Source organism: Anser anser, assembly GCF_964211835.1.
Source record: "Anser anser genome assembly, chromosome: 11".
Classification (NCBI taxonomy): domain Eukaryota; kingdom Metazoa; phylum Chordata; class Aves; order Anseriformes; family Anatidae; genus Anser; species Anser anser.
Window position 1 is genome coordinate 6,141,697 of NC_139732.1, and position 27,317 is coordinate 6,169,013.

A 27,317-nucleotide genomic window follows, 5' to 3' on the forward strand; every position below is an offset into this window, starting at 1 on the left:
AATTCCCACACCAGCCAGGGGCTCTGCTGGTGGAGCTTTCGGTCCTGTCTCCTGCCCCTGATGCAGATGGGGCAGTGGGGACCCCATTGCTCCAGACACCGCAGCCACCACTGCGGAGCCACACTCCTGCCACCAACCGTCCCTGTTCCCACCACCCGCTCCCAGGCAGCTCCCACCTGTGGGCGCAGGGCTGTGCCCTGAGCTGCAATTGACAGAGGGATCTGGTGGGGTTTATAATATAAAAGGAAATAACGCAAGTAATTATGTTGGCTCCAACAATCTTACGTCTGTCTTAGATGCTGACCAAGCTCCCGTGACCACACAAGCTGAGCATCACGTACTTTCCAACACTTCACCTTCTGTTTGAGGAAATACTACAAAAACTACGTAATAAATATGTATCATAAGTAAGAGACTGAAGTTAAAAAAATAATTCTATTTAAAAGAGAATTTAAAACTTTTCCTGTTCTGAAAGGACATACAATGTCACATCCTAAAAACGAATGTTACCAAGGAAAATAAAAGCTCTACTTGGCATAAACACGCTTAAACCTTAGAGCTATTTGCCAGAGGCTTAAGGCAACATCTTCTTGGGAAAGAGCATGGAAAAGCAGTGAGATTTAGGAACCAACGCATGTAAGCAGGTAAGTGTAGGCTTGAAAGCCTGAACTGAGAGGCCTCTCTTGGCTCTAGGGAGGCAGAGCAAAGCTGGGTGGGTTGTCAGACATCCTGGCGTCTCTGTGTGACAGGAAGGCTTGGCGCTGCCTCCCTAGCACAGCTCCAGAGGAGCTGGGTGCTCGTAGGGTAATGGATGCAGCCCCTCCACCAGGTCGCTGCGTGCATCCTTCCCACTAGGACAAAGGGGAAGGAACTAATGTCACCATGTCCCCCAGGCAGGCCACAAGACAGCCACCACCTCGAACTTCCCCAGGGAGGGAGGGGGCTGCCAGCTTCTGCAGCTTCGTCTCTACTTTGCATCTACTTGGGTTTTGGCTGATTGCACAGCAGATATTTAATAGCCTACACTATCCGGGATACATGCTGCAGGTCCACGTGGAGGCAGGGATGTTGTTTTTAGAACCAACATAAGAAAATCCATTAGTCAAGATCAAACATTTCATAGTAGATTGAAAAAAATACCAAAGTTACCAAAGTCTGTTATGTTCTTTGCTAATACAGTTCAAGGGTTTATTTCTTTGGAAACCCTTACGTGCTGCAGTCAGAATGCTGTAGTATTGATTTACCGATGAGATCAGCTTTTAGAAGATGTCTGAGCTTGTAAAGGTGTTCAGGACAGGCGATTCCAGAGTACCTACAAGCTAATAGGTTTCTAATGCTCGCCAAGTTGTTACTGACCTTCTTGATGTTTTGCAGAATTCCAGAATTTCATACCGAGGGTGTCTGCCCGGCCTAGACCCCCCTGCCAGCCCACACCAGGGGGTTTGGCAGGAGCAGAGAGCGGGGACAGCCCTGGGCACAGCAGGGACCGGGACCCACCGGGACGGTGGCCCCAGTGAGCACCAGGCCAGTGACCCCAGTGGACACCAGGCCGTGCCCGGGGCAGTGGGAGAACGTCTGAGGGACACCAGCGGCTGCCTCACCCCCACGTGGGCTCCGATGGCCCCCAGGCAGCATAAAGGTGTTCCTCCGCTGGGGCACCAGGCGAAAGTCGAGATTTACATAGCTGGGAGACATCATGCAAAGCGGAAGAGAGGGGAGAGGAGTGACCGCAGCTTGGGGTTTTGTTCTGTTGGTTTTTTTTTCAATTATTGTTTTTGTGGTTCATTTCTCAAAAGCTGCTACTTCCCCTTTTTTCTTTAACTCCCCTCCCTTAAAAGAAAAAAAAAACTTTAAAAGAAATTGAAGAAAGCAACTAGAACTCTGAAGTAGCACCCTGGACAAAACAAGTACATACGGGAACTCCTGCTTACAAAACATCAAATGCCTGCGTCCTAAAACGTTTCTCCCTGCGCTGCGCTTTACTAACACGTCCCCCGCATGTGGGGACTGCAGCAAGTAGTGAGATGGGAACAGGGGGCCTGGAGCTGACGGGGGTAACAGCCTGTCCTTGCATTTTGTGATGTCAGGAATATTATGACAGCACAACACTCGTGTCGCGTGCTCGCTCACCACCTCCCGGCGCTTGTGCTGCGAGGTGCCCTCGCGCACCCAGGAGCAGCAGTGCCACTTGCCCCCAGTGCCTGCTGCAGGTCACCGCCCCTGCTCCCCAGCCCCTTTCTCGCTTGGTATCGCAGTCCGTAGCTTCGTACAGAGATACATCCAGTTATCTCAGGAATAGGAAAAAATAAAATTCAGGCTTTTAGGTCTGCGGGATCCCAGAGAGAATGCAGAATCTGCTCTGCGTGCCCCAGACAATTTGGCTGAGCTTCCCCAGGGCCCCACAGCCAGGCTAATGAGAAACTCCCCAGCAGCCCCCATGTAAAATGCTTCCATAGGTCTTTAAAATGCCTTAAATTCTCTATATATTTAGTAAGACTTTTTACTTCTTTAAAATGTCCCTTGCTGCTCCTCAAGATAATGCTCTCGTGATGTATTGCAACAGCAACGCAGCGCTGCAAACAAGGGCCCAGCCAGGCAGATGCTGAGCTTTGTTTTCCTGGCTCTGGGGCAGCAGTGAGCCCCCGAGCAGGGCAGGGCTAAGCCGGGGGGCTGCTGGGGACAGCGGGGACCCCGCCGCGCCCCTCGGCCGGGACGGGAGCTGGACCTGCCGCAGGCAGCGAATGCTACTGGTAGGCTCTGCACCAGCAAGCTCGGTCGTCGGGGAGGGAGAGGAAAGGAAGAGCTTTTCTTCCCGCTGCATGAAGGAAAAACGGTGACGAGAACGGAAGAGGAAGGGCGCTTGCAGGATGCCGCTTGTAAATAGGGCTGGTGGGCACCGCGGGTGTTTTCCAGGGCAAGGGACAATCTGTGCCTCCTTGCGCACTCTGCCAACCCTTTGGGTCAGTGCATACAGCCCTTAAGTTGCCAGCCCAAAAAGAAAAGAATCCTAAAACTATTCCTAGTTGCATTTGAAGTATTTAAATCCCACCATGGCAGGTTCTCCCAGCACAAGGCTGATGTGCCCTGCCATGGCAAACAGCACCTGATCCCTGGCATAATGCGCCCGAGGAACATCTCTGCAAGCAGCTCCTTTGCCCCACAAATTTAGCCTTGCCTTACCAAGAAGGCTTCCAGCATAGCTTATACTGGTTTGGTGAACAGAGCAAGCTAGAGCAGCAAAAGCATCTCCCCGGGGCTGCTCCTAAATGACACGTGGGCCTTAAAAGCGAAGCTACCAAGGGCACTACCTGGCCGCGGCTCCCTCACGCTGCCCCGTGCTCGCCCCCACGGCTCGCCCAGCGCCAGCAGCAGCCGAGCAGAGCAGCAGCACGGCTATTCAGAAGTCGCTTTGTGTGCGTTTGCACACACACAGAGATGTACAAACACGCGCAGGAGAAGAAGGCAGAGAAGTATGTTAATTTGAAACATCTGGCAACTGTTTTGGAGTTAACAAGTCTGTTTTTTGGCCTTTTGTTTATTTTTTTTTTTTCTGCTGGGGGGTTAAGCAGGGGAGGCAAGATTGTCATTTGGGGCTGGGGAAGGAAGGGGCATGAAAGGAGAAGTAGAAGCGTGTTTTTTCACCCGTTATTGAAGTTCAACATCACCCTACTGGAGCTAATGCAAACAGGAAGATCATAAAAGAGCATAATGAAAGTCTCGCAGGCTGGGGCCGGGGGCTGGTTTCAGTTACGGGCTGTAGCCGGGGAGGCACACCACACAAGAGCGAGGCTCCACCGCACACCGCTACACACCGTGGCTTGCGATGCTTTTTCTAGGTCGCTCCTCAGTCCTATTCCAGTCTGCAGCCTCTGCCCCGTGCCCTGTACTTACAGGATAGCACACCGTGCCTTTATACGCATGTAAGGCCGAAGCCTGTACCTACTGAACGCATTGAAAGGAAAACCCACCAGTTAGCACACACTTGCTTTAAGCCACCATAAATCACACTTCCAAAACATTCAAGGTGTCAGATATAGGGTAAAATGAGAGCTATAATTATGGCAGTAAATGTGAAGAACAATGTAGGAGACCCAAATAATTCGGGAAAAGCCTCTTACAGGCTTTGTCACCTACAGCACAGTCACCGCTACCATCCACAAATCCCAAATTAACTCCCACTCTGCACAGAAGTGACTGATGCTACTGCTTCGAACCTCAGCCTGTGTTGAGCCGAACACACCCTGAGGCCGGCAACAGCACCATCCACCGCAGGCACAAAGGGGCCCCAAGGGCACCGCCAGGGCTTGTGGCAGGGTCGGCCACCAAAGAACAGAGAGAACAAGAATCTCTCAAAGCAGCCCTGGCATGGGGAAGGATGTGCCCACGCCATGAGGCACCATGCTGAGACAGCCCATGCTGTGCCGAGCAGCCAGACGCTGCCTCCAGTAGAAGAAGCCTCCTGCAAGCCCATCTCCTGGTGACTCCCAGCCGGCCCGTGCGGAACAGGAAGAAAGCACCAACGCTGATGCTCGCGTTACTGCTTGGTTTCTGAGTGGCTTTTGCGCCACTGCCGAGTCTCTCTGAGAACACCCTTGCCTGTCCCAAGAGGAGGGCACCGCGGTGGCATTATTTATTGTCTTGAGAGTCAAGAGCATTCTGAGAATCTTATAACCATTAAAGACATAACAGACAATAAAACATCAGCACACATGGCACACAGGGACTGGGAGGTGGCTAGTGACTTACCCCTAACTTTAAGTACAAATGGATCTGCCACATACATTTGCGTTATCAATACACATTACACAGCTACATACAAGCTTGTTTTATCCTGCTCCGTTCCCCAAGCCTCTCTTTATTCGTGTTTTCAGTGCAATACAGATGAGCACGTCCCAGACACATGTTTAAGTTCTCTTACTATCAAAGAGACCAAAAGCTGGTTCAAATGTTAAATCTTTCTGCCATAGCAATGTACCACTTTCATCCTCCAGCTCCAACAGTACTTTCCAATTTCCTCCGAGAGGAGAAACACACACATTCCAGTTGAGACTGAAGTTTAAAATTCCTATTAAAGCCGCTTTTATATAATTAGATTGGAATGAATGTGCACCAGTGCCCATTGCAGAAAACTTCAAAGCGGTTATACTGGAGAAATCGCAACCCGCTTCAGTGTGCCCACAAGAAGGAGGAATGGCTCTCCAGAGGATAAGAGTATATTAGTCTCTGTATGTAATAGATTTTATTGACCATATGGAACTGATATAAAAATTGTGTTGCAGTGGGTAGTCTTGGATTTGAGACAGGAATGTGACATACAAAATACAGTTTCTGTAAAAAGCCTGGCAGCTTTCTGGCAGTTTTTGCAATCAGAAGAACCTAAAATATTTACCTGATTGAGTCACTGATGAGTCCCAGTTCAAAGCAAAATCCGAAGATTCGCCCTCTTCAACTGAAAAAGAACAAAAATACGTTGTGATTGCTAAAACAAACCAACTGGAAAGCAAAACCATCAGAAAACTAGGTCCACTATGACATTAAGTGTTCTACCAGACTTCTGCACCAGTGAAAGAGAACTTACTGCTTTCCATAAAATAATTCATAAGGCGGAAATTTAGTAGAATTTTTCCCTACATTTTAACCTAACTATGGGATTTCTGCCTGCAGCTTCTTCCTGGATAGCTAACTGTAAGTTTATGTGAAATTTTAACAGAGGTTTAAGTACCCCTAGCTGCTAAAGGTGCATATTTGAAAGTTTGTACATTCACAACAACTTACACGCATAAAATTACCATTGCGAACTTAGAGGTCATTTTTGAGATTCATGTAACACACCATAGTAAAGAACTGTCCTATGAAGGGAAAATTGCCCGACTTATATAATTAACACATTAACAATAGTTCTTCCGTGTTCAGAATTGAAAGAAAAAACACTCTTATAATGTGCAAGTGATTTCTGTAATATGGCAGTCATAAATAAGTGCATTTAAGGCTTGATGATGTGAAAGCTGTCAGAGCCAGGTGCTCAGCCCTCACAAGCGACGTGTATATAACCTGCCTGTTAGGAGTTATAAAATTTCGTTTCATTCTTACAAATAACGAAGAGACCAGCTGACAACAGGCAGGCTAGCTGAGAGCTCAATCCTGCTGTTCCTGAAGTCAGTGGCAGCCTCACTGCTGCCAGACCGTGTGTTTGAAAGTGGTAACTGCAGAAATTCTTCTTTTTAATCATGAAAGTTGATCACCTTCATCTGCCTGCTCTGTCACCACGGCACCAAAAGAATTTAAATCACCGGTCTTTATTTCCTGATGAAAAGTATTTATTCCTTGCACTGAACAACCTCTCACCTTTTATCTAAATACTGCTGGATATGAGTACAAGTCCTACATAATTCTGCAACTGAAATCAAAGCAATATTGCAAAGCCCGAAGCACAAGTGCTATTGAACAGGTGGGATGTGTGTGCCCAGCCCTGGAACCTGCTGCAATGATTATTTACATTGATTATTCACATTTGCATCACAACATTCTTGATTTTATGCTTTTTCTCCATCTTTTCTCTTCCTTTGAGGAATTCCAGCATCCTTTAAACTTGTCTATGGAGGCTGGTGTCACCGATGACATCAATGAGCCATTAGGAACAGAGGAGATAGCTTACACAGGCAGTGCTTTGACAAATTTCGATTTTCTGTTCAGCCCACACAAGCAGCACGCATTGCACAGAAGGGCACAGTGCTGGCCATGGTGGGCTGCAGGTTTATTAACTACGGGAGAACTCACCACTTCTGCTCAAAGTCCTACTTCAGACAGCTATGCTTTTTCCAAAAAGAAATAAATCTGTGTTAGCACAAAGGCCATGGCAGATAAATTCCAGAAGGACAGAAGCCCAAAAGCTGTGAACGTCCTGCAGCCACTGGCAGGGACGGAGCAGGTTGGATCACACCTGCTCTCTCCTAGGGGCTCGCCCGCCATTTTGTGCTCTGTAAGCCACCATCTTGTTTCCATTTCGACCCATCTCTTAACAGAAAAACTCTGGATATAAGTACTCACGAAATTGTACTTAGGATATTATGTATCCTAAGTACAATTTCACTCTCATACAAATATCTCACTTTAACATTAAAATCCACATAAAGTTGGGAGGATTTTGCCCCAACCTAAATAACACTTCAGATACTTTGCTCAGACAAGTGGAAGGTTTAAATTTTATTTTTTCCATGACTGCTTTTTGGCTAGTTTGTTTGGACAGGTTTCTTTATTAGTAGTTTTATGCCGGGTTTTTGTATTTCTTGATATTTTCTTAGAAGGAAGGGTGGGGAAAAGAAAGTCTACTGAAAAGACATGAAGGCAATAAATTCAGTCACAGTCAAGTCACAGCACACAAGATCAGTGCTGGCCATCAGCAGTTGCAGCCACACGCTACCTTTCACTTTGGCTGGGCCCTGCAGACTGCCCCAGTCTGGAGCTGCCTTGGGGCAGCTGGCTCCAGCACGCGACAAAACGGCAATTTTAGGGATCCCTTACACGACTGCAAAGGTTTGAGCCTGCCTCTGCTGGCATTAACTTGTTCTGCTCCCTAATTACTGAAAAGGGGACAGAGAACACACGTGAAGGCGGCGGCACTTAAACCCACTCTGTGGTGCTGCAGCCCTGGTTCGGGGTGCAGGTTCCTCCCTGCTCTACGTGGAGCCACCACGCAGCCGACCACGCCACACCTCCCGGCAAGGAGCCGGCAAGTTTTCCTGTGGCCGCTGCTTGCATCACTGTTCCCGTCTTTTATTTTCATTGAAATTTGTTTTTAACAAAGGAGAAGGGGTGAAAGGGTGGCTGAGGCTGGGGCTTAAGCTCTGGGAGGTTGGGCCTTGTCACAGGCACAAGGTGTGACCATAGCGAGGGTGCTCAGCCCCACTGGGCCTCCGCTCCCCTTTCCTCCACGAACACAACCTAGACCTGAGAGTTTTGTCTGTGGCCACCTTAATCTGGATGTCAACCTTTATTTGTGAGTCACCGCTTGAACCGGTGTCACTGTGGTTTTACCTCGGCCATGGCGGCAAGCAGAAGCCACAGAAATCAGAGGAACAGAACAGGTTTCTTCCTCCCCAAAATCAGCCTGCACAGCCAAACAGCAGCAGCTACGGCCTGCCCTTTGTTGTGCCCAGCCATTACAGGCCTCATGGGGAAGCCAGAGCTTTGCTGGGACAGTCAGAGGCTCAACTATGAGATGCTCATGTCAGGGACAGGGAGTCCCACAGCCACGCCTGCAGGGACAGGCACCTGGGGGCTTCCCTGGGGCCTGGGGACCCCCGGGAGGGCAGGCTGGGTTGGCAGCAGGTCCTGTGGCTGTGGCTGGGAAGGGTTCCCAGCTCTCGCTGTGGAGAACTGAGGCAGAACCACCCCTGGCCCATAATATCAGCCAGAGTAATTCACTTCAGTTGATTTTTCAGTTAAAGCTTCAGTTTCTTAATATTTCGGCTGTCACTCCTTGAAACCTAGTTTGACTCAGGTGGCCAGTTTGCATTAACGCTCACTTTGTGGATGCTATTATTTAAGCAGCCGTAACAGGGGAAAAAAGCCCACAAAGAGGTACAAAGTGTTCGACGTGATTACTTTCACAATACATAGCACAGTAGAATAACTCCCATTTCATTAGCAAGAAAATAGGCTTTCTGAGACACACCAGACGATCACAGTTGATGAAGCCAGGGACCAGACCCCAGCGCTGTGCTGGTTCACCTGGGGGCACGCAGGCGCACACCCCACACCTTGATGCTCGGCCCCAGCAGGACATGGGCACAGTGGAGCCCCGCTGCCATCCGGCACATCCTGCAGCCTGGGAACATGGCAGGGAACCAGCATGGTTTCGTAGGGAAAGCTGAGATTTCACAGAGCAACCAGAGATATTTTATCAGCTTCACTGCTCTAAAGTACTAAACCTTCATATCAATGTCCACAGCACAGGATTTCTACATCTAAACCATCAACTTTTGTGTTTTTTTTTTTCCCATTCTGCCCCCATTATTCCCCAGCACTGGGGGCCCCACTGCATGCCCCCGGAGCAGAGCAGATGAGGGACCCGGGCACAAGAGCCAGGGCAAGGACAGCACAGCAATGGCTGAGGGGTGACATCGCAGCATGGCACTTCTGTGCACCCCAAATATTTGCCTTTTGCCCGCTTGTCTCAGATGCTCTCCAAGGATGCTGATTTAATTGCTAGGTCACGAGTGCTGCAGGCACAGAGATTTTGGTTCTTTGTGCTCAGAGAAACTTCTGACAGGCTTCAGCATCCATATCCCCAAGAGCGAGAGCATCTATTTATGGGGCTACCGTTACCTGCGCTCCATTCGCAGCCACAGTGCTTATTTAACACTTTATCACTCCCAGGAAAGAAGTTAACCTTATCAAAGGAAGACGCTTCTGAACCAAATGTTGATTTCTAGATGCAATCAAGCTTTACAAGCGAGCAGCAGCCCTCAGCAATTCAGATGGCATGTGCGTGCTCCCTTATCCTATTACACAGGCTTCGAGGACCGGTTTAATTCTTCTCGTAACACAAAAACTCCCTGGTATGCTCACTAAACCTCCAGGAACCATGGCTGTGTGAGGACTGGCCAGGAGGCATCCCTACACGGGGCTGCGGTGAGGAGTTGCAGTTGGATGGGGCCACGCCATTGCCCACAGCCCGAGCTCAGGCACCCTGAACCAGAGAGCCCAAGTGCCGAACACAGATGCCATGCTTAGAGGATTTTGTGGGATTTTGTTTATGACAGACCGCTCTCAGACAAACTAGGGGAAGTCTCAGTGACGGCTATGTGTTAGCTGCAACGTACAAGTCAAGATTCACAGCTCTCTCTCTAGAGAAATGCTCCGGCACCAGGCCCGCCTCCCAAGCCACTCGCACAACGATCACGTATTTTCCCTGACCTGTCTGGGGGTATTTGCAAGCAAGATCTCTGTGATGTTCCCAAACCTTTGGGTTCTTCTCTGCCTTTCAGATGCACACCTCAGTGCTGTCCAACCCGGCCTCTGCTCTGTCCCAGCCTTCACACGAAGCCACACACTCCCAAACCCACACACCAGGCCGAGCCCCATCCACCCACCCGGGATCTGATCCTGCGAAACACAGAGCAGCTTCAATTCCAGTCAAGTCCAAGGGAGTGGAGGATGCTTAAAACTTTATGGATGGAGGGCTGCAAATTCACCAGTTTCCAGCTGTTTGGCATGGCAGCAGCACACAGGATGTTAGCCATCGTTACACTTTAAATAGCCGAGTATTTTCCAGGCACATCTTGAGGTGCAGGTCGGCTTGCAAGTCATGGGGCTTCACAGGGTATGGGGAACACACACCAGAGATCATGTCCTGGTGCATCCACCTCACCTCACGGATGGAAGGGAAATGCTGGTGCCTCAATGCTCATCCTCGCCCACAATCCATCCCCTGCAGGAGCCCCAAAGCCACGAGCTCGCCGGCACCTTTCCCTTGGCACTGTCACTCTCAGATTGCAGAGGGGATGAGCCCGGCGGCTCCCTCGTCCCTCCCTGCTGCCCAGCCCCGTCAGCCATCGGTGGCCCCTGGCCAGCATTTTCTTCCCCTGTTAAATAGCAGCATTATACATCTGTGCTTTCATGGGCCAGCAGGCCAGGGAATAAGACAAGAGGGCTTACTGACATGGCTTATTTAGCTAGTTCAGAGCCTAAATTTGCACAAGTTCTCTAGCTGCTTTTCTCCAAAGTCAGTTACAGGGCTTGGCAGGGAACATGTTTTTTGCTGGCAAAGTCAGCCTTTTTGTGCAAAGGAGGGAGGAGTGGGGAAACCCAGGCTGCTGTGCTCAATAGGTCAGGGGAAAAGAAAAAATAAAAAAAAAAAAAAGGAAGAAGGATGAGACAAATGAAACAGAATTACAAAGGAAAATTGAGAAAGAAATGCAAAGAAATATAGGAACAGGAAAAGATGTGGAGATGATTAAGGAGAACAAAACAAACAACAAAATAAGGTAGCACTAGCAGGTTTATGCAAAGAAGATCTAATTATGGGTGGCTAAATCCTCCAGGACATTAATATTCCATCCTAATGTGTCTAGTTTCCTCCTTTCCAGACATGGCAGGGAGGAAATGAGAATCACTTAGATACACTGTTTAATGAGCAAATGATGGACGATCACCAAATACAGCCTGCCTGATAAGTATCCATTAGCTTCAACCCGCACCGTAAATCTGCACGCAGCTAACAGGCCTGGGTCTTCAACCACCACAGCGAAACTTCATGTAACTGCGAGCACATAACAGGATCACTCGAAATAAAAGCCTCCTCTCTGTAACAGGAGGCAGGCTGCAGGACATCCATAATGGCTAATCACTGCCCTTCCCGCGGCCCACACACCTGACTCACTGGCCGCAGCATGTTTATTCCCAGTGCTCATATTTAGTTTTTGTTTCTAATTCGCAGACTCCACTGGAGACATACATTTCCCATCAAAATCTATTATGTAAATAAATACGAGTGTACGGTGTAATAAAACGCAGGCAACGTTTCAGTTTACTCTCAGGATCAACATCTTAAATGTGCAATATATTAAGCTCGTAGTTCTTAGAAGTGAACAGGCAGATACCTTGTCTGGGTGCTTTTAGAGATTTGGGAGCAATTCTCACCCCCCGACCATCACTGCCCTTGGCTCCGACGCAGATGGATGGGAGCACCCAGGGGTGCCCTGACAGCCCCAGGGAAGCACCCAGGGGTGCCCTGGCAGCCCCAGCTGGGGCAGGGGGCCGCGGGCGGGCGGCTGGCGAGGCCGCAGGGAGGCGAGAGCCGGCTGCCTGCGGGCGCGCTCCTCTCTCATTACGTGCATTTCTAAGGCAACTGTCACCATAGTGTCTGCGCCTTCTTTCAAAAATAGATCTACTATGAGTAAACAGACGTTTTAAAGCTCAAGTGAAACAAAACAGGTGAATCTGACATCCCCCACGTCGCTCATAAAACATGTATTTTACTTCAGCAACCAACAGTTTAAATGTTCTCGTTCCATCTGGAATGCTGTTGGAGGACAAAACCGTTTACGTGTTGAAATTGGGGGAACCCATTTGAGAAAGCAGAGAAAGGAGGAACTGGCACACCTACAGCTCCACGCCAGGACTAGTGCCAGGGGGTGATGCTGCAGCCTGAGGAGCGATCCCCTACTCTGCCAGCAGGCCAGCAGCAGGCCCACGTTCCCGGAGGACAGCGGGATGAGACGTGTGACAGACCAGAGGTGGGTCAGCAAGCGCGGACGCCAAGCTGCTGCTCCAGCACTCGCGGCTCCGATGCCTCCCTTCACGGCGTGGGTGCAGCGGCGGTGCTAGTGAAGGAGCACGGGCAGAGCCCTGGCTCTCGCCAAGGTGCACAAAGAACACGGGGCATACATCAGGAGGCAGCAGAGCCAAGAGCTGTGCCTGGCTTTTTGGTTGATTTGTTAACCAAATGCAAAGAAGTGGCTGCAAAGAAGTGGCGTCTCTGAACCAAACCAGAGCACCACAAAGTTCAAATAAATTGGGCTTTGCACCGAGGGGGGCAGAGTCTCACCAGACCAATCTGTTGCATGTTTGGCTTCTCCAGTAGAGAGAGGAAAAAAAAAAAAAGAAAGAAAACAGGAAAGAGCACTGTTGTTACATTCAGGCTATAAAGTCTCCCTACAAACAGGGCACCTAATAAAATAATTTACATGTGCTTGCCCTATCTTGAGGCAGCTAATGAGGATGCTGAGGGTTCACGTCTAACAGACTGACGACACAAAGCAAGAAGGCTTTGAAATTAATTTACATGCGCTTTTATATCGAAATAGGAACTAACCCTGGGAAGAACAGAAGCAGACAACTAGGACCTGCAGACGGGCAGTGTGGCTGTAACTCCTTACGCCTCATCCTGCCCTAGTGGCAAGAGACCGTGCCACCCGAAACACCTACCAGGACCACAGGCTGCTCCCCACTGCCGCCGACTGCCATCAGCCCGTCCTGCAGGGTTTCTGCTTCATCAAAGCTTAGTGCAGCTCTGTACTCAGAAGCTGCCTCCTCCTTTCCTCCAGCACCGAGCTGCTGCCAGGATGCAAATTCTCCCCCAAAACCGCTCCTGCCTCGTTGCCAATTTTCCCAGTGTGTTTCACTGGGATGGGCAGGAGCAGGCGCAGGGCCTCCCATCGCAGCAGCACCCCAGCACCCAGCCCCTCGCAGCTTCCTCTCACCAAGCTTTTGGACTCATGCTCAAGTTCAACATCACAACAATTCCCACCGCACATGTGATAAAAAGATCAGAACTACCAAAACAGCAGCGACTGCCTCAGGGGCATGGACGACATGGCAAGCCGCACAGCCCTGCTCTTACAGACGTCAGCCTCTTCCTCCACCCTCCTCAGAAAGAGGTTTGGGGTCAGGATGCCCGCACCCCTCACGCCTGCTGCCCCACCGACACACCCCATCCAGCAACAGGGCTGCTCAGCAGAGCTGGAAAGAGTCTCCAGCTGGATCTCCTCACCTCAGCCTAAAGAAATGCACTGCTTTTTGCTGCTAATCCTTCCAACTCAGACTTTTTATTTTAAATTGGTCAGCTCTGTTTCCAGAGCAGGTAGCACAGGAAAAGGAAGAGAGGAGGCCTTTCCTGACCAGCCACGTTAATTAGAGCCGTGAGGGCTTGGAAAAACCCATCTGGTGAGTGGTGTTATTTCCCCTTACCCCTCCTCTTTGGTGCTGGTCCCAGCCCGAACGAAACAAGTTTCCCAAAGCACAGCCACGCCGGGCTGCCGCTGTGCCTGCTCTACACCTGATGATAGGATAGGGGGCAGCTGTTGTGGGGGAGCAGACGTTTTTGGGGCTGTTGGCAGGGGTCTGTGGCTCTAGCAAACAGCTCCCTGTGGCTCTTTGTGCATGCAGGCGTGTGCACGCCTCTGTGCGCGGGTATGGCAACACTCCCCAGGCGCTCTCATTTTAATGCTGCTTTCTCCCCAGATGAAAATATACATATTCTTATTAAGAAAAAAAAATGCGTGAAGTATAAATTTGCATCTATGATCATTTCTGTTTCATAAATTGTATTTTAATAATAAAACAATGCGCTCTTCTGAACTGCCTGATAAACGCTCATAGGAAGGTCAGCCTCTCGTACACAAGCCTCAATATTTTGACGAAGGAACGCGCAACTGGTATAAATTAAATACCACAGGGTAAAATACAGATAAAAGGGTAGATAAAAGCAGGTCCGAGAGCTCACACGTGGGGAATCCAGCACCTCCTCCTGCGCCGTGAGAAGAGCGTCTGGGATTCCACAGAAGGACCCATGCACAGGGCAGCACTGCTGGGGTGTCACCGCCCCGGCCGGGAGAAGCCCCCCACTGGAGATTTGTCTCCTTGAAAGACAAGACTTGTGGCCGCATTACAGCGAAAGAAATTACAGTGAGGGAGAGAACGTTTTATATATCACATATATCCCTTCGTAGCGTCAAATTTAATTTGAAGAAAAACCAACGCAGACGCCATAAAGTGGAAACTAATATTTTTTATGACCCCTTAACAACCTGTCCTTAGTGCTAACATACCATAAATAAATTTCAACGTCTTGTTATACACGTAGTTTATTTTAAACAAGACTAAAAGGGGAACACAGTTCTTATTGAAAACTGGCGCACACACAAAGAAGGGGGAAAGCTGGCTTTGAAAAACTTTATCCCAAAACCTACTCTTTTCTATTCATGTTAATCTCACAACCTTTCCATCAAAGTGAAACATGGAAAGAGTTTCCAAATATTTTATAATTCTGAATGGATTTCCCCCGTGTAACAGTAATAATATTTTTACAGCTAAAAGATCCACTGATTTAATAAGTGTGATTTGTGTATTTAGAAAATTCATTAGAGCAGACATTTCCCGACATTTTCAGATTTATTTATTTATTTAGCCTAATTTGGGTACACTACTTCAAAAGAACGCTTAGAGCTTCCCAGTTCCTTAGTCACTCACTAATAACATCTAATAATTAATAAAGACATGTAAATTCTTAACTCCCAGAACTATTCCAAACTTACTATCAGTACGCTTCGTGTCATGTCTCACTTATGGATATCTGCATTACTTTGTTTCATAAAACGCTGAAGGGACACGTACTTATCTTGCTCTCCACCACGAGCGAATACTCAGGCACGCTGCAACCGCACCGGCATGGAGCCGAAGCCGTGCAAGGCTCGCGCCTCCCAGCCTGCGGAGCCTCACGGGCAGCTGTGCAGGCTCACAGCCTGGGGAAGTGCCGGCTGTGCCCCTCGTGCAAATGCACGCGTATGGAAACGCAGGCAGGGGATGCATGCCTGTTCAGTCCTTGCGCAAAAACGTGGGTGCTACTCGTGGGTTGGGATAAAGGCAGTTTGGTAGGGAAAGCAAACGCTGTGTGTGCAAGTGGAGCACAAGGAGGAATTCATGCATTGCTTCCCACCGCAGGCAGATGTTCCACCACGTCCAGGAGAGCGGGGCGCCACCACACACAACGGGTATGCCATCGCTCCCAACGTCCCCGCTCCTCCTTCCTCTCCCCCTGCTTTTATCACGAGCACACTACATAGCACAGGATAGCCCCGCAGCATCCCTCAGCACCCCAGCCTGCTTGCTGGTGGGCAGGGCGCAGAGCAGAAAGGGCTCAGCTCCGGGCAAGCACGCTCAGCAGCAGCTACAACATCAGCCTGCTATCAGCAGTTTTCATCACAAATCGAAAGCAGAGCACCACAGGAGCTACTAGGAAGTAAATTAACCCCGTCCCAGCCAAAAGCAGGGTGGGCGAGTACATCTGGACAGGAAAGGCCCAGCTGAAAAGTATAAAAGCCCCAGACAGCAGCTCTGAAAGTGTCTGTGGAAACAAAGAGGGCACCAAGGGCAGCAGCAAACACCCTCATTTTCCTCCTTACAGGCCCTTCTGCACCTGCCTCCAGGGTTATTAAAATCCCTCTTCTATGGATGGGGACCACGGGGAATAACATCAGCTCAATCCATCTTTACTCGGAGGCAAATTATTTTGTGTCTACTCCTCTCTGACAAGTGCTCTTGTCAGTGCTTTGTGTTCTGTAACGTTTCTGTGTCATATTTATTTGCTTGTTTTGATTTCTGGTCCTCTGTCGGAAGGAAGGCTGCCAAGAACGTAAGTCCTGTCTCCGAGCAGTCCTGCTGAGCCTGGGAAATGGGGCGTGGGCATTTCCAGACGCAGCAGAAGCCAGTACGTTGACAGAAGCGTCCCTAAAGAAACACAGCTTGCATCAAGTTTTGCATTTAAAGTTCGGTGGACTACACGAACAGGACTTGAAAGAAGACTGAGAATAGCCCCACTGTCCTAAATAAGGGGTAGCACAATAGCTATTATGAAACAACACCCGAGTAAGCTTCCCACATCAGGAACACATGCAGGTGCAAGGTTATTCATACACAGACAAACTGCAGTCTGGTGGTAATTTTGCTGCGTGCAAGACAAGTCCCCCTAGATTTCAGCTGTTTCTATTACAGCCTCCCATAATCTGCAAGTCTCTTCCTCAAATCCAAACTGAAAAAAAAAAATGCACAAAAGCTCCTTACCTTTCAATACAAATAGCTTTCTTCCAATCTATAAGAAAATGTTCTGATAATTAATTTACACTTGAGGCAAACAGGGTTACTTAGCCAAACTAATGCCTTTTCCCAGGAAAGTTTCAACCATAGCCAAGGGGTCAGTGAAGCAGAGTTCCTCTACAAATTTTTATGACATCTGAATATATTTCCCATCCACACTTGTATTCTTCCCTGTTAATGAGATTTCTCTGTTCTCTTGATTTTCTGCTAGAGTTACACAATCTTATGGAAACCCTGCAGTAATAAAGCCATATTTGCGCTCAGTCCATGCTAATTCGTGCTCCTCAACACAGGCATGCTTTGGCCACGCATACGTCAGCACAGAAACAACTCCAAGTCACACTGACAAATGAGCTCTTTAAATAATAATACTGTAGAACAGGGATCGACTACCTACATCCCTTCTGCATGCATTATGGACATCACGGTGTTCTGGGAAGCCATCACTTTGTATTAGTGCTGACTGGTTTCAGGGATGGGCTGTTAAGGTGAGCGTCAGTCAAGTGGATATAAAACTTGCCATTGATCAGAAAGCTGACCCTGTAATCGATAACGGTGCAGACATCCTTCCCCCTCCATCACACCAGCTATTTGTCTAAAAAATGTGACTTCTTTTAAGACAAGGCTTTGTGATAGTCTACTTGGGATGTGGCAGATGAAAACTTTTATTGTAGTTAAATTAAGTAATCACCTGAATTTGACTGCGCTCAGGAAGCCTTGTGCTGGCCACCGCCCCGCACCACCAGCCCTGCCGGGGGCTTCCCAGTGCTGGCACCAGGCGGTGAGCACCCTGCCTGGCCTTACTCATCCCTGGGGCTTGGGGGGGACACAACCGAGCACCCCACAGACTAGTAAAATTGTGTCTTAGTCAAGATTCAGGGCAACGAGGCAGTGGACACTGTACTAAAGGCTGGACATTTCTGTTCATCTTTCCCCGGAGTGCAGGACACCTGGAAAAGCTGACATTTGCTCTAGTTCCTTAGACCTTGTGGGGGGAGGAGTAGGGGGGGAGTCTCCCACTATTTTGAATGAATGCCTGTACATTAGTATTTTTAAGAATAAAAAAATATATTGTCTAAATGAGTTATTCTTTTTCATATCTGTGCTTACGCGATAGATACTGCTCAAGACTACAAATCAGTCTCCTAAAACACCACACCTCCACCCACTAAGCTGAACCCAGATACTGCTTTATAAAGTCTGGTTTTAGGCTAGTGGCACGAGTGGGGAATGTGGAGCGAAGGCTTCAGCCCTAACCAGAGGCATCACTTACCTACCTGGATGCAACCAGAGCACAAAACCAGCAGCAGGGTAAGCGTTGCACAGCCCAAATGCTAACAGGGCACCCAGCCCTCTGAAAGGACAAAGTGTAAAGGAGCATCTGGGAGCAGCTGCAGGAGGAAAGAGAAGTCCCCAGTTGTTTCCCCCCACTTTACCTTTCCTTCCCCACTCCTTGTGTCCCCCACCACAGCCAGCCCTGCAGATGGGCACATGAACAAATGGCTCAAATTGGCTACAGACCACCCATGGAAGATACTTTTGCCAAAAATACTTGGTTTTATTCCTCAAACACCAGGCACATGCAGAGAAACCAGCCTGCCATATTCTCAAGTCTGCAGCTTCAGTGATACCATTTACAAACCCCTTCGCTTCAGCAGCAGTGAAACGTCACCAAAGCATCACCTTCCACATGCCCCATGTCCACACCACAGAATCATAGAATATCCCGAGTTGGAAGGGACCCATAAGGATCATCAACTCCAACACCACTTGAAGCTGGCTGTGGGTGGTGTTTCTCGAGTGCTGTGACACCTCCAGGAACTTGATTAGCTGCAGATTTTCCCCCGATGGCATACATGCTGACATAGCTGGGTTTGTAATATTGCATTACTCAAAGACAGGTAATTAACTTTATTTAAACTGGAAACAACACCAATTAATATTCCTTGATCTCTGTTACTGTTGTACTGTCATCAAACCACCAGTTATAAGTTAGCAGCCAGTGGAAAACAAACAACCGAACTTCTGGCAGCCAGAACCATTTTCAAAATCAAAATAAGAGCTTTTAATAACTCCAAAATAGCGTGATATGTTTTGAACAACAGCTTTTCATTTCAGTAAGCTTATATTATAGTACGTGTCTCCTTGAACTAAGAGATCATTTGTTTAAATTGCTTGATTATACATAATGATCCTTCTCTTATAAAAGAAGATTCAACATTGCCACTGGGGGAGAGGGTGGAAGAATGCAGAGAATTTTACAAGAAAGAAAAACAGCTTACAACTCTTGCAGTAATAAAACATTAAGAAAATTTTCATTTGACTGTTGAACAAAAAAGCTAGAAACATCTCATTCTACCACAAATATTAACACTAACTCACCATTCACAGGGAATAATGTACAGTTTTGATCAAGCTACAGAATCCACATGCTCACAAAATATTTAATTTTAAATATATAGCGTGGAATTACTCCAACAATTTTGCCATCACCTCCTGCCACTCTACATTTCCTAAACCTTGGAGCCTAATTCACACAAGAAGTCAGAGTATTTTAGTTTTAACCTAATAGCGATTGGACATAATTTATTTCAAATCTGCCAAAAAGGGTACAGTTTCAAAGCAGTCTTTTACACTTTTATGGTCTGAAATGAGAACAAAAATTTTAATTTCATAAAATTCGAGAGTGAAAAAAATGAAGTCATTTACCAGCAAGTCAGATAACAGTTTACACATACATCACAAAAGTCTGCTGTAAAGGTCCCACAGGGCAGACAGGAAAAATAAGAGCTTACAGAATGAAAATCTGGCAAAGAGGTAACTTAAGAAGAAAAAACATGGATTTTTTGTCTCCCTACATTTCATTGAGCTAATTGCAGGAAGAAAAAGATGGGCCCTGCTCCCAAATGAGAAAAGGCTGGCAGAGAGTGATGTGCTGATCCCGGGGATGTTGCTTGCTGGTCTGGGTCCTTCCAGCGACACAGGAGCATCCCTAGGTTGCCCACACTTGTCTGGCCGACTCCAGCTCTCACTGGCACCTGGCGAGCCCTCACACTGCCACCAGCAGCCCCCCAAAATGTCCCCGCGGAGCAGGGAGCTTCGGGTGCATCTCTCCAAGGGAAAAGGGAGGGAAAACCACTAGGGAAAAGAACTGAGCTTTTGAAGAGAGGTCTTGGTGACCTACACGTAAGTATGCAAAGCCAAGGAGAAAGCCATAGCCTTCATACTGTCCCCTCCTTCCCCCGTTCCTACGGGACATTACTGCCTCCCGAGCACCACTCACCGTCTGTCCGTGTGCCTTATGCAAGGTGAGAACAAGACAAAGATGCTCCACAGCTGCAGCCAGCCTGTGCACAGAAGGGCCAAACCAACTGTAGACATCAAAGCTCTCGTGATGTCTTAAAATAACAGAATTGCCATCACAGCTACATGTACCCAAAATACTGCTACTTCTTGTGCTAAACAACCAGGGCACCGTTTTTGCAGTGCCTGCAGCTCAGTGCTGGCTCCCACCAGGCACTCAGAAACGTGATGCAATATATGCATAGCTTCAACTTTTTTAATATGGAGCATCTAGTTTGGGGCTGTGTAACTTTATCTGGTGGGTCAGGTTTTGCACTGTTGTCTGACACTTCCCAAATATTCCAGCCCCTTCCTGGCTACCCAGACTGCTCTTTTCGGAGCAGCAGCTGCTGAGCAGGGCAGATCCCACGGGCAGGGCTTGCAGCCATCACTGGACGGTCCCACCATGACCACGGCTGCCAGCCAGTGCACCAGCCTGCCAGGCAGCTTGCTCACCTGCCCGACCCCTCTGCAGAGCCAGGTTTCAGCAAACAAAGGGTTCAAAAAAAAAAAATTGACCTTTCAGAGTTGCAACTTGGTTTCCAAAACTTCCCCGCCCCATCCTGAAACCGCTAAACATTTACATTTTTAATTCAATGTACAAAAATAAATAAACGCCAGGAGTTACAAACAGTCACACTGCAGTCTCAGACAAACCCCTCCAGTTGCTCCCCAGCACCCAGTCCCTCCTGCACCACAACCGGACTGCTCCAGGACCCAGCTGGGCACCATGGCCAGGACCAGGGTGCACCCATGACCTCTGCCCAGGGCTGCGCAGCACCAGCCCCTTGCTGCTACCCCCAGTGTGTTCATGCCCTCGGCACAGATACCAGCTGCTGCCCCGGCACCAATTACAGGCTAGTATGTGCCCACCCACATCCATATCAACACAGGGATGAGCACTTGAAGGGCAGTGCTTCCCTTTTCATCTCAATGAAAGCTGTTATTAAACATTTTTCTACAAGATGGGATTGCATTCTCCAAGCGTTTCAAGGCATACAGTGGTTTTCATGGGGAATATAAAAAGAAAAATTAACTGTACCGCTGCCTTTCCAGCAGCAATACGCATGTATACCCTAACACATATATTTGGGCTGAAAAACTGGTAAGTTACCTAGAAGAGAACAGCACACCTTGTCTATCTTCAAGAAGTTTCTCTTCCAAGCCCCAAGGATGGGAGCCAGTAAAACACTAAATATATGTAGAAGTTTTAAGGTCAGCATTGTGTAAATCATTGCCTTCGGTGTCCCATCAGAAGTCAGCCCCTGCCGGTGTCCCCAGCCCACCCAAGGCCATGCATCCAGTAAGGCCCCTCCCTGTAGGGATGCTCTGCATGGCCGATGCCCCAGGCCACAGCGGGGACCCCACGGTGGCAGCCACAAGTGCCCTGCAAACACCAGGGCACAGGAAAGGCAGAGCGCACAGCAGCAGTCAGGAGACACCAGGTACCGGGTCAGTGGGCTTGGAGAAAATGCTATTTGGGAAATAATTCACTGGGCTGTGAAACACTGCCATCATTTCCAGTATTAAAAATATAATCTTGCATATTAAAACAAATTTACTGAAATCCAATTGATAACTCAGTGTCCTCAGTATTTCCTTCAGACAGCTAATTGAATTAATCTTTTTGTTCTCTTGGATATAGATTTTAGATTTGCATTCTGCCATCAGAAAATAGCTTGTGCAATACTACAGGATTCTCACAAAGCAAATACATTTTTACATGGATTGGATTTTATTCCCTTGGCTGAAATTCTGATCATTTAGAAGCAAGGATATTGCTGCTGCACACAGGATGTCACTCAGGATGTGACAGTTTCCTCTTGTTTCAAACTACTTTTTTTAAAAAAGTCCTTCTTAAATTAGAAACAAAGTATTGCTTTTGATCATCAGCAGCAGAGACCGCAAGCACGCTGGGCCCGATCCGGTTATCTGTGAATTTCACTTTCAACTCTGACGGAAATTAAATGGAAATTAAACACGGTGCAGCAGAATTGCTTCCCTACAACGTGGTCGAGGCGTTAAGCCCGCTGCCGCACTTGTGCCGCCCCTGCCCGCGTTCCCCTGGGCCCCACACCGCTCCCCCCGGCAGGGCAGGTGCCCACGGCCGTGGCCGTCTGGGCCCAGCCCCACAGAGCAGGATCTACAGGGCTGCTGGCCCCGGCAGGGCGGGCTCTTCTGGGGCTGCACAGCTTCGGCCGGAGGAGACAGCCTGCCGCCGAGTTCCTTGCGAAGGGTCAATTTTTTTTTTCAAACGCGAGTACGATAAGACATCCCTCCCTTTCACTGAGCTACACTGGCTTCATTGTTGCCTGGTTATTTAGCGAAGCTCAAGTAAATACATGCAAATAGAAGAATCCAGTAATGCAGAATTACAGACCCAAAATTGCATTTTGTGGGAACGTTTGAAAAAGTCAGGTCAGATTGCGTTTTTCCAGGGTATTTCCAATGCAAATTTGGATTGGACCCGAACTTGCAGTGGACCCTAAACTAGCTGTCTTTTCTCAACCTGTGCAATCCTGATAACTTAACTTGAGAGGGTCACATCCCATATTGCTTCAAAACTCACTTATCCCTGACTCTCCTATGTTTGTCTTGGTAGAACCGTGCTTGAATAACCCATTTGTTGGGCTAACATAACATTTTGCTTGGCTTGCAAGCTGTATCTGGATAAACGCACATTTCCCCATCTCATTTTTTGATCGTTTTCTTCTGCAGGCATTTAATTGGGCTCACAAAGATGTTTGCAGAAGTTTAAATGAGGCATAGTTAGAGCTTTCAAAAATACATATAATTACCCACACCTACAATTTCCAAAGAAAAAATAAGTCTACATAAGCAACGATCCTGAAGGGCTCAGCAGGATATTTGCAAAGTTTCAGTTAAACATTAGTGGCAGCGTATTTAGAGCTTACAGCAGATAAAGAGACATTCACAGAAGCCAGCAACGTAACATTTCCACATCAGTATCATTGCATCGCCAACTGAACCCACCACAGTGGTGCAAGGACCGAGGAACATGGGCGATCCCTCCTCCCAAGAAGCTGAACCCTGAAATTACGTGTGGGGCTTTATCCAACTCTTTAGAAACGGTGATGCAGCCATACACCCCATCCCTCTCCAAAATGGTAACAGGACTCACAACAAGCAAAGTAGCACACTGAAGTGAGCTGAATGCGGAGATTTTCACAGAATTCAGGCCATTGGAAAAGCCTGATAGCTGGGCATAAAGCAGGGCCCTGAAGTTACTGTCACGGAGAGCAGTTGGGCACACAGAAAGGCAGGACCTCACCTGCCTGGTGAGAGCTGAGGGGACAGAGAAAGCGAGCTCAGAGTGCCAAGACAGCCTCTCACACTCATTTGCTGATTAACAGAAATCCCCATAAAATAAATGGACACAGAGATGTATATGCTTCTGTCACAGGATAAGGCATCGTGCACAGCAGAGGGGCAAGGAGTGCCACGGGACCACAGCCTGTGGGTGCTCTGCGGCTCAGGAACCGGCCAAGCCTCCTCTTCCAGTCATCGCTGAGGTGCCAGGCCCAACTGGCACTGCCGGGGTAAACCAACAGGGGCACCGGTGGGAAGCCATGGTCAGATTTATAGGGCTCCCAAGGGCAACTGCTGTGGTGCTTCCCCACAGGGATCTGCGCCTGTGGGACTTAGCGCCCTGCCCACATGCCCCAGGCCGCTGCTGAGAGGCCTCGCCCTGACGGCACAGCCTCAGGCCTCCTGCGTGGAGCCAGAGCACGGGCAGGCCCTGCGTAACACCGTAGTGTTACGCATGGCTTTCGGTCGCCAGAGCACATCAGCACTTCACCCACAGGTGCCTGCTCTGAGGTAAGGATGATTGCAAGAGACCTCACTTCTTTTGGAAACTAGGTTGAAATGCTGAGTGAATACAGCCTCAAACATGTACAGCACAGGCACAAAGAAGCATCCTTGGATTTTAGGAAGGAATTTGTCATCTCTAAGTGGCTTGCCTTGCCCACTAAGAGCCCTTTTCATGAAAAGGATTCAAAGGATAAAGAGGGTTAAAACACTTTGAACTAGAGCCCTGTTCTCCTGCAGGGATGTGGGTTGCTGTTAACAGAGCGCAAAGGAGGTGAGGAATCGCAGAACTTCTCTTCACTAGCAGCAACAGCACTGATCCTGCAGGAAAGCACGCAGCACTCCTCTCTAGGAAGGAAATCCCTCCAAGGCAGTGCTGGAGCCATCCCTGCTCTCACTTCACCTCACGCTCTGCATCCATGGGGCAGCCAAGCCCAAGGAGACCTGGTGAGTGTACCACCACTGCACCCCATGCCCCTGCTGCAGCCATCACGGGGGGCGAGACCAGGGTGGCAATTCCTGTTACTGTGCAGATTGGACATTTTTCTTAGACTTATGTGCCTTCAAATATTACTCTCATAAACTGACTATAAACCAAGTAAGGACTCCATAATTTCTGAAAGAAACTTTTTTTTTAAAAGAGGGATGGAAGCGGGGAGGGAAGAGTGTAAAAAAACAAAACAAGCAGGTATATTTCTTGTGGGATACGCACTTGTGGGAAATGCAAAGTGAGTCTCACTCTCCCCGGAGGGTCTTTTTTCAAGAGGGAGAATAATAATAACGTAGTAATAATAAGCACTTATATAGCGCTTTACATTTTCAAAGAGCTGTGCAAACATCAACTAATGGGACACGGTAGAATAAGTAGTGTCTAAAATGAGTTTACGTACTGCATTATATTTTTCCACAAAGTGGCTGGGACTGTTTTTAAAATTAAATTCTCTTACATATTGATACTTGTGCAAATGGATTCTCTGCTAAAGCAGTGCAATAAAAACATTTTTGTATTAGTTATACTTTACAACTTGCATATTTCCAAATTCTGTTTCAAAGCAAATTGTTTACATAGCTTCTTAGTCAAAAAGCATATTTTGTTCTAAGAACAATAGGTGTGTTAATCATGTCCTTAGGATAATGCATCAGACACTTAGAGATACATGCCAGTGTTTTCTAAGATAAAGTCATATACAAAATTAAAAAGTATTAAATCAAAGGAAATTTTTACAAGAGATACTGAACAAATATTAACAGTTCTCCATATTCCTGCCCTGAAGACAGAACACGGCACACGGGGCCTCCTCGATAAGAGGCTGCCCAAATAGGACAAATGTCTCTATAAGGGACATTGTAAAGCAAGCATCACTTTCTAGTATTTCCATGTGAATTCTACTCTATAAAACTAACATTCTAGAACAGGGAAGATGAAACAACCAAAAAGCAAACCCAAATATTATGGCCTGAACTGTAATACCAGTGTTTCATTTCACTTTTACCTATCCAGGACCTCAGCATTCAATACATTCACTTTCATCTCCAAGGGTCACCGTTATACCCTCTTTGCACAGAACCAAGACGGAAGAAAAAAAATTGAGATAGAGAAAAGTTGAGACACACACACACACACTCACTCATTAGCGGTCTGTGGCAGAGGTATGAAGAGGAGGCGGGAGGAAGCACAGAAACCCAACTTAACTCCTGCTTGCCAGCCCGTAGTATCTTACTGCTGTACAAGCTCTCCACTCCTTATTATTGATAGCTTGCTGTGGAGCAAACCTAGGTGCTTCTGTCAAAAGCCACAACCATTGCGCTACAGCCATATAGGCTCAGAACAAAAAGGCTGCACGAGACCAAAGTGATCGAAGAACATTTTTTTTCCCCTGATCACTCAAGCTAAGAATCAAATGCAAGTCAGAAAAATGCATGCTGAATATATCTACCTTTAGGCATGCGCTTAACTGTAAGTATATGAGTAATCCCAGTGGTTTCAGTTTTGGGGATTTTAATAGTTGTATGGTTTTCATAACTACAGGAAAAACCCTTTCCAACAAACTGCCAGTGCGACTCCCTGTTGTACTACACCACAATTACTGGAACATATTTGGTATTTCTCAAGAGGTTCAGATAATGAAGAATCCTCCAAATTTTCTATTAGCCCAAACTTAGGAATTCTGCATCAGGGAGTTAAGAGCAGAACAGACAATGTATGTTAGGTATTGCAAAAGAGAGGCAGAAATATTTATGAAATTTAAAGCTTTTTTCTTTTTAGTAAGGTTGTTCGAGAGCCCAGACTGCAGCCCAACCAATGCTATTGCACAAGCATGCTGAGTTATATAAAGAGCTTTACTTTTACTCCTTTATCTACAACATTTGAACATTTCTTCATATTTTCAAACCACAGTGTTTTCCCACATCTAAACAAGACTAATAACAAATAGGAAAACAAACAAAAATCCTATTTTATTCTTTGATGTGTCATCAGTTTAACACTGAATCATGAGCTTCTACCAAAAACACAGATCAATATTTACAGTTGCAAGGAATTTTTTTTTTTAAAAAATGCAAGGAAAGGTACAATGTCTAGGTTGCTTTGGGGGTTTTGTTTGTTTTCTTACTGGCAAACAGCCGGTTCTTGTATTTCTTATAACTACTTGTATTTCCTCTGACTAGAAAGAGGAGAAGACTAGAAGGAAAAAAAAAAAAAAAAGAGAGCCCTTTCACAGCAGGGAAAGCCGCGTAAGTTTGCCACATCAGAAATATTCTCAACAAGAAAGCAAATGGTTGCAAGCCAGTGCTGCACTAATAGAGGCCACGCACACTGACAGCTAGGCTGGCCCAAGGACACTTGCTCTGGACAGCAGTCTTTGTCCTCAGCAAGATCATTGCTACTTTGCAATTCCAGAAACGCTCATGAGCCTGTACATTAGGTTACTGGGCACAGCAGTATTTGGGTCAGCCATAGTCAAAATGATCAGAAAAGCACAATTGTAAATCAGCAACAAGAACCGCAACTCACCATCATACAAGCACCCATTTGGTCTCATATGTGCAATGGCGACATAGCCTATGGTGAAAGCTGCACACAGATAATAAATCTCCCTTCTTCTTGAGAAGCATAGTCTAATTTATTAGTGGCATTACCTTCACTCAGTCAGGGTGGAGAAGAGGATGGCTCCTCAGCCAGGTCTCCTCATGCGGGGCGGCTGCCAGGAGCTGAGAGCCGCCAGTTGAGCTCCAGCCTGTGGGGCCTCCCCTGCTCCCCCAAACCTGGGCCCCCCACATAAACCTGGGGCCCCCACGCAGGAGCAGAAAGTACTGGTGGCACCACGGCACAGCAGATCAGTGCTGCCACCAGCACGCTGCGTGGCCTATGCTACTGCCACCAGCACACTGCCCGGCCTATGCTGCATTTCACTCACAGCGGTTATGACACAACAAAGAGTAAAACATGAACCAAAGCTGGCACTACGCACGTGCTCCAGTGAGGTACTAAGGAGCAGGCTGGTGGTGCCGACGTACAGCGGTTCCTCCAGACCCACCAGGGTTTGTCC

The 27,317-nt window shown here is 47.7% G+C and overlaps 1 protein-coding gene and 1 long non-coding RNA gene across 8 annotated transcripts in view; both read right to left on the reverse strand.

Moving 5' to 3' along the window:
- Positions 1 to 27,317, reverse strand: part of ZNF423 (zinc finger protein 423) — a 214,690-nt gene that overhangs the window by 175,362 nt on the left and 12,011 nt on the right. For 6 of the 7 annotated variants that reach the window (XM_083794806.1, XM_083794811.1, XM_083794809.1 and 3 more), the window contains one exon: positions 5,390 to 5,449. The exons of the other annotated variant lie outside the window; for it this stretch is intronic. In XM_083794806.1, the coding sequence (XP_083650932.1) occupies positions 5,390 to 5,449 (60 nt within the window). The remainder of the gene's footprint in view (positions 1 to 5,389; positions 5,450 to 27,317) is intronic. 7 annotated transcript variants of the gene reach the window in all.
- Positions 15,854 to 17,863, reverse strand: LOC310879869. The gene is made up of 2 exons (XR_014571198.1): positions 16,417 to 17,863; positions 15,854 to 16,230 (listed from the first exon to the last, which is right to left on the reverse strand). It is a non-coding gene; the product is annotated as an uncharacterized lncRNA (long non-coding RNA).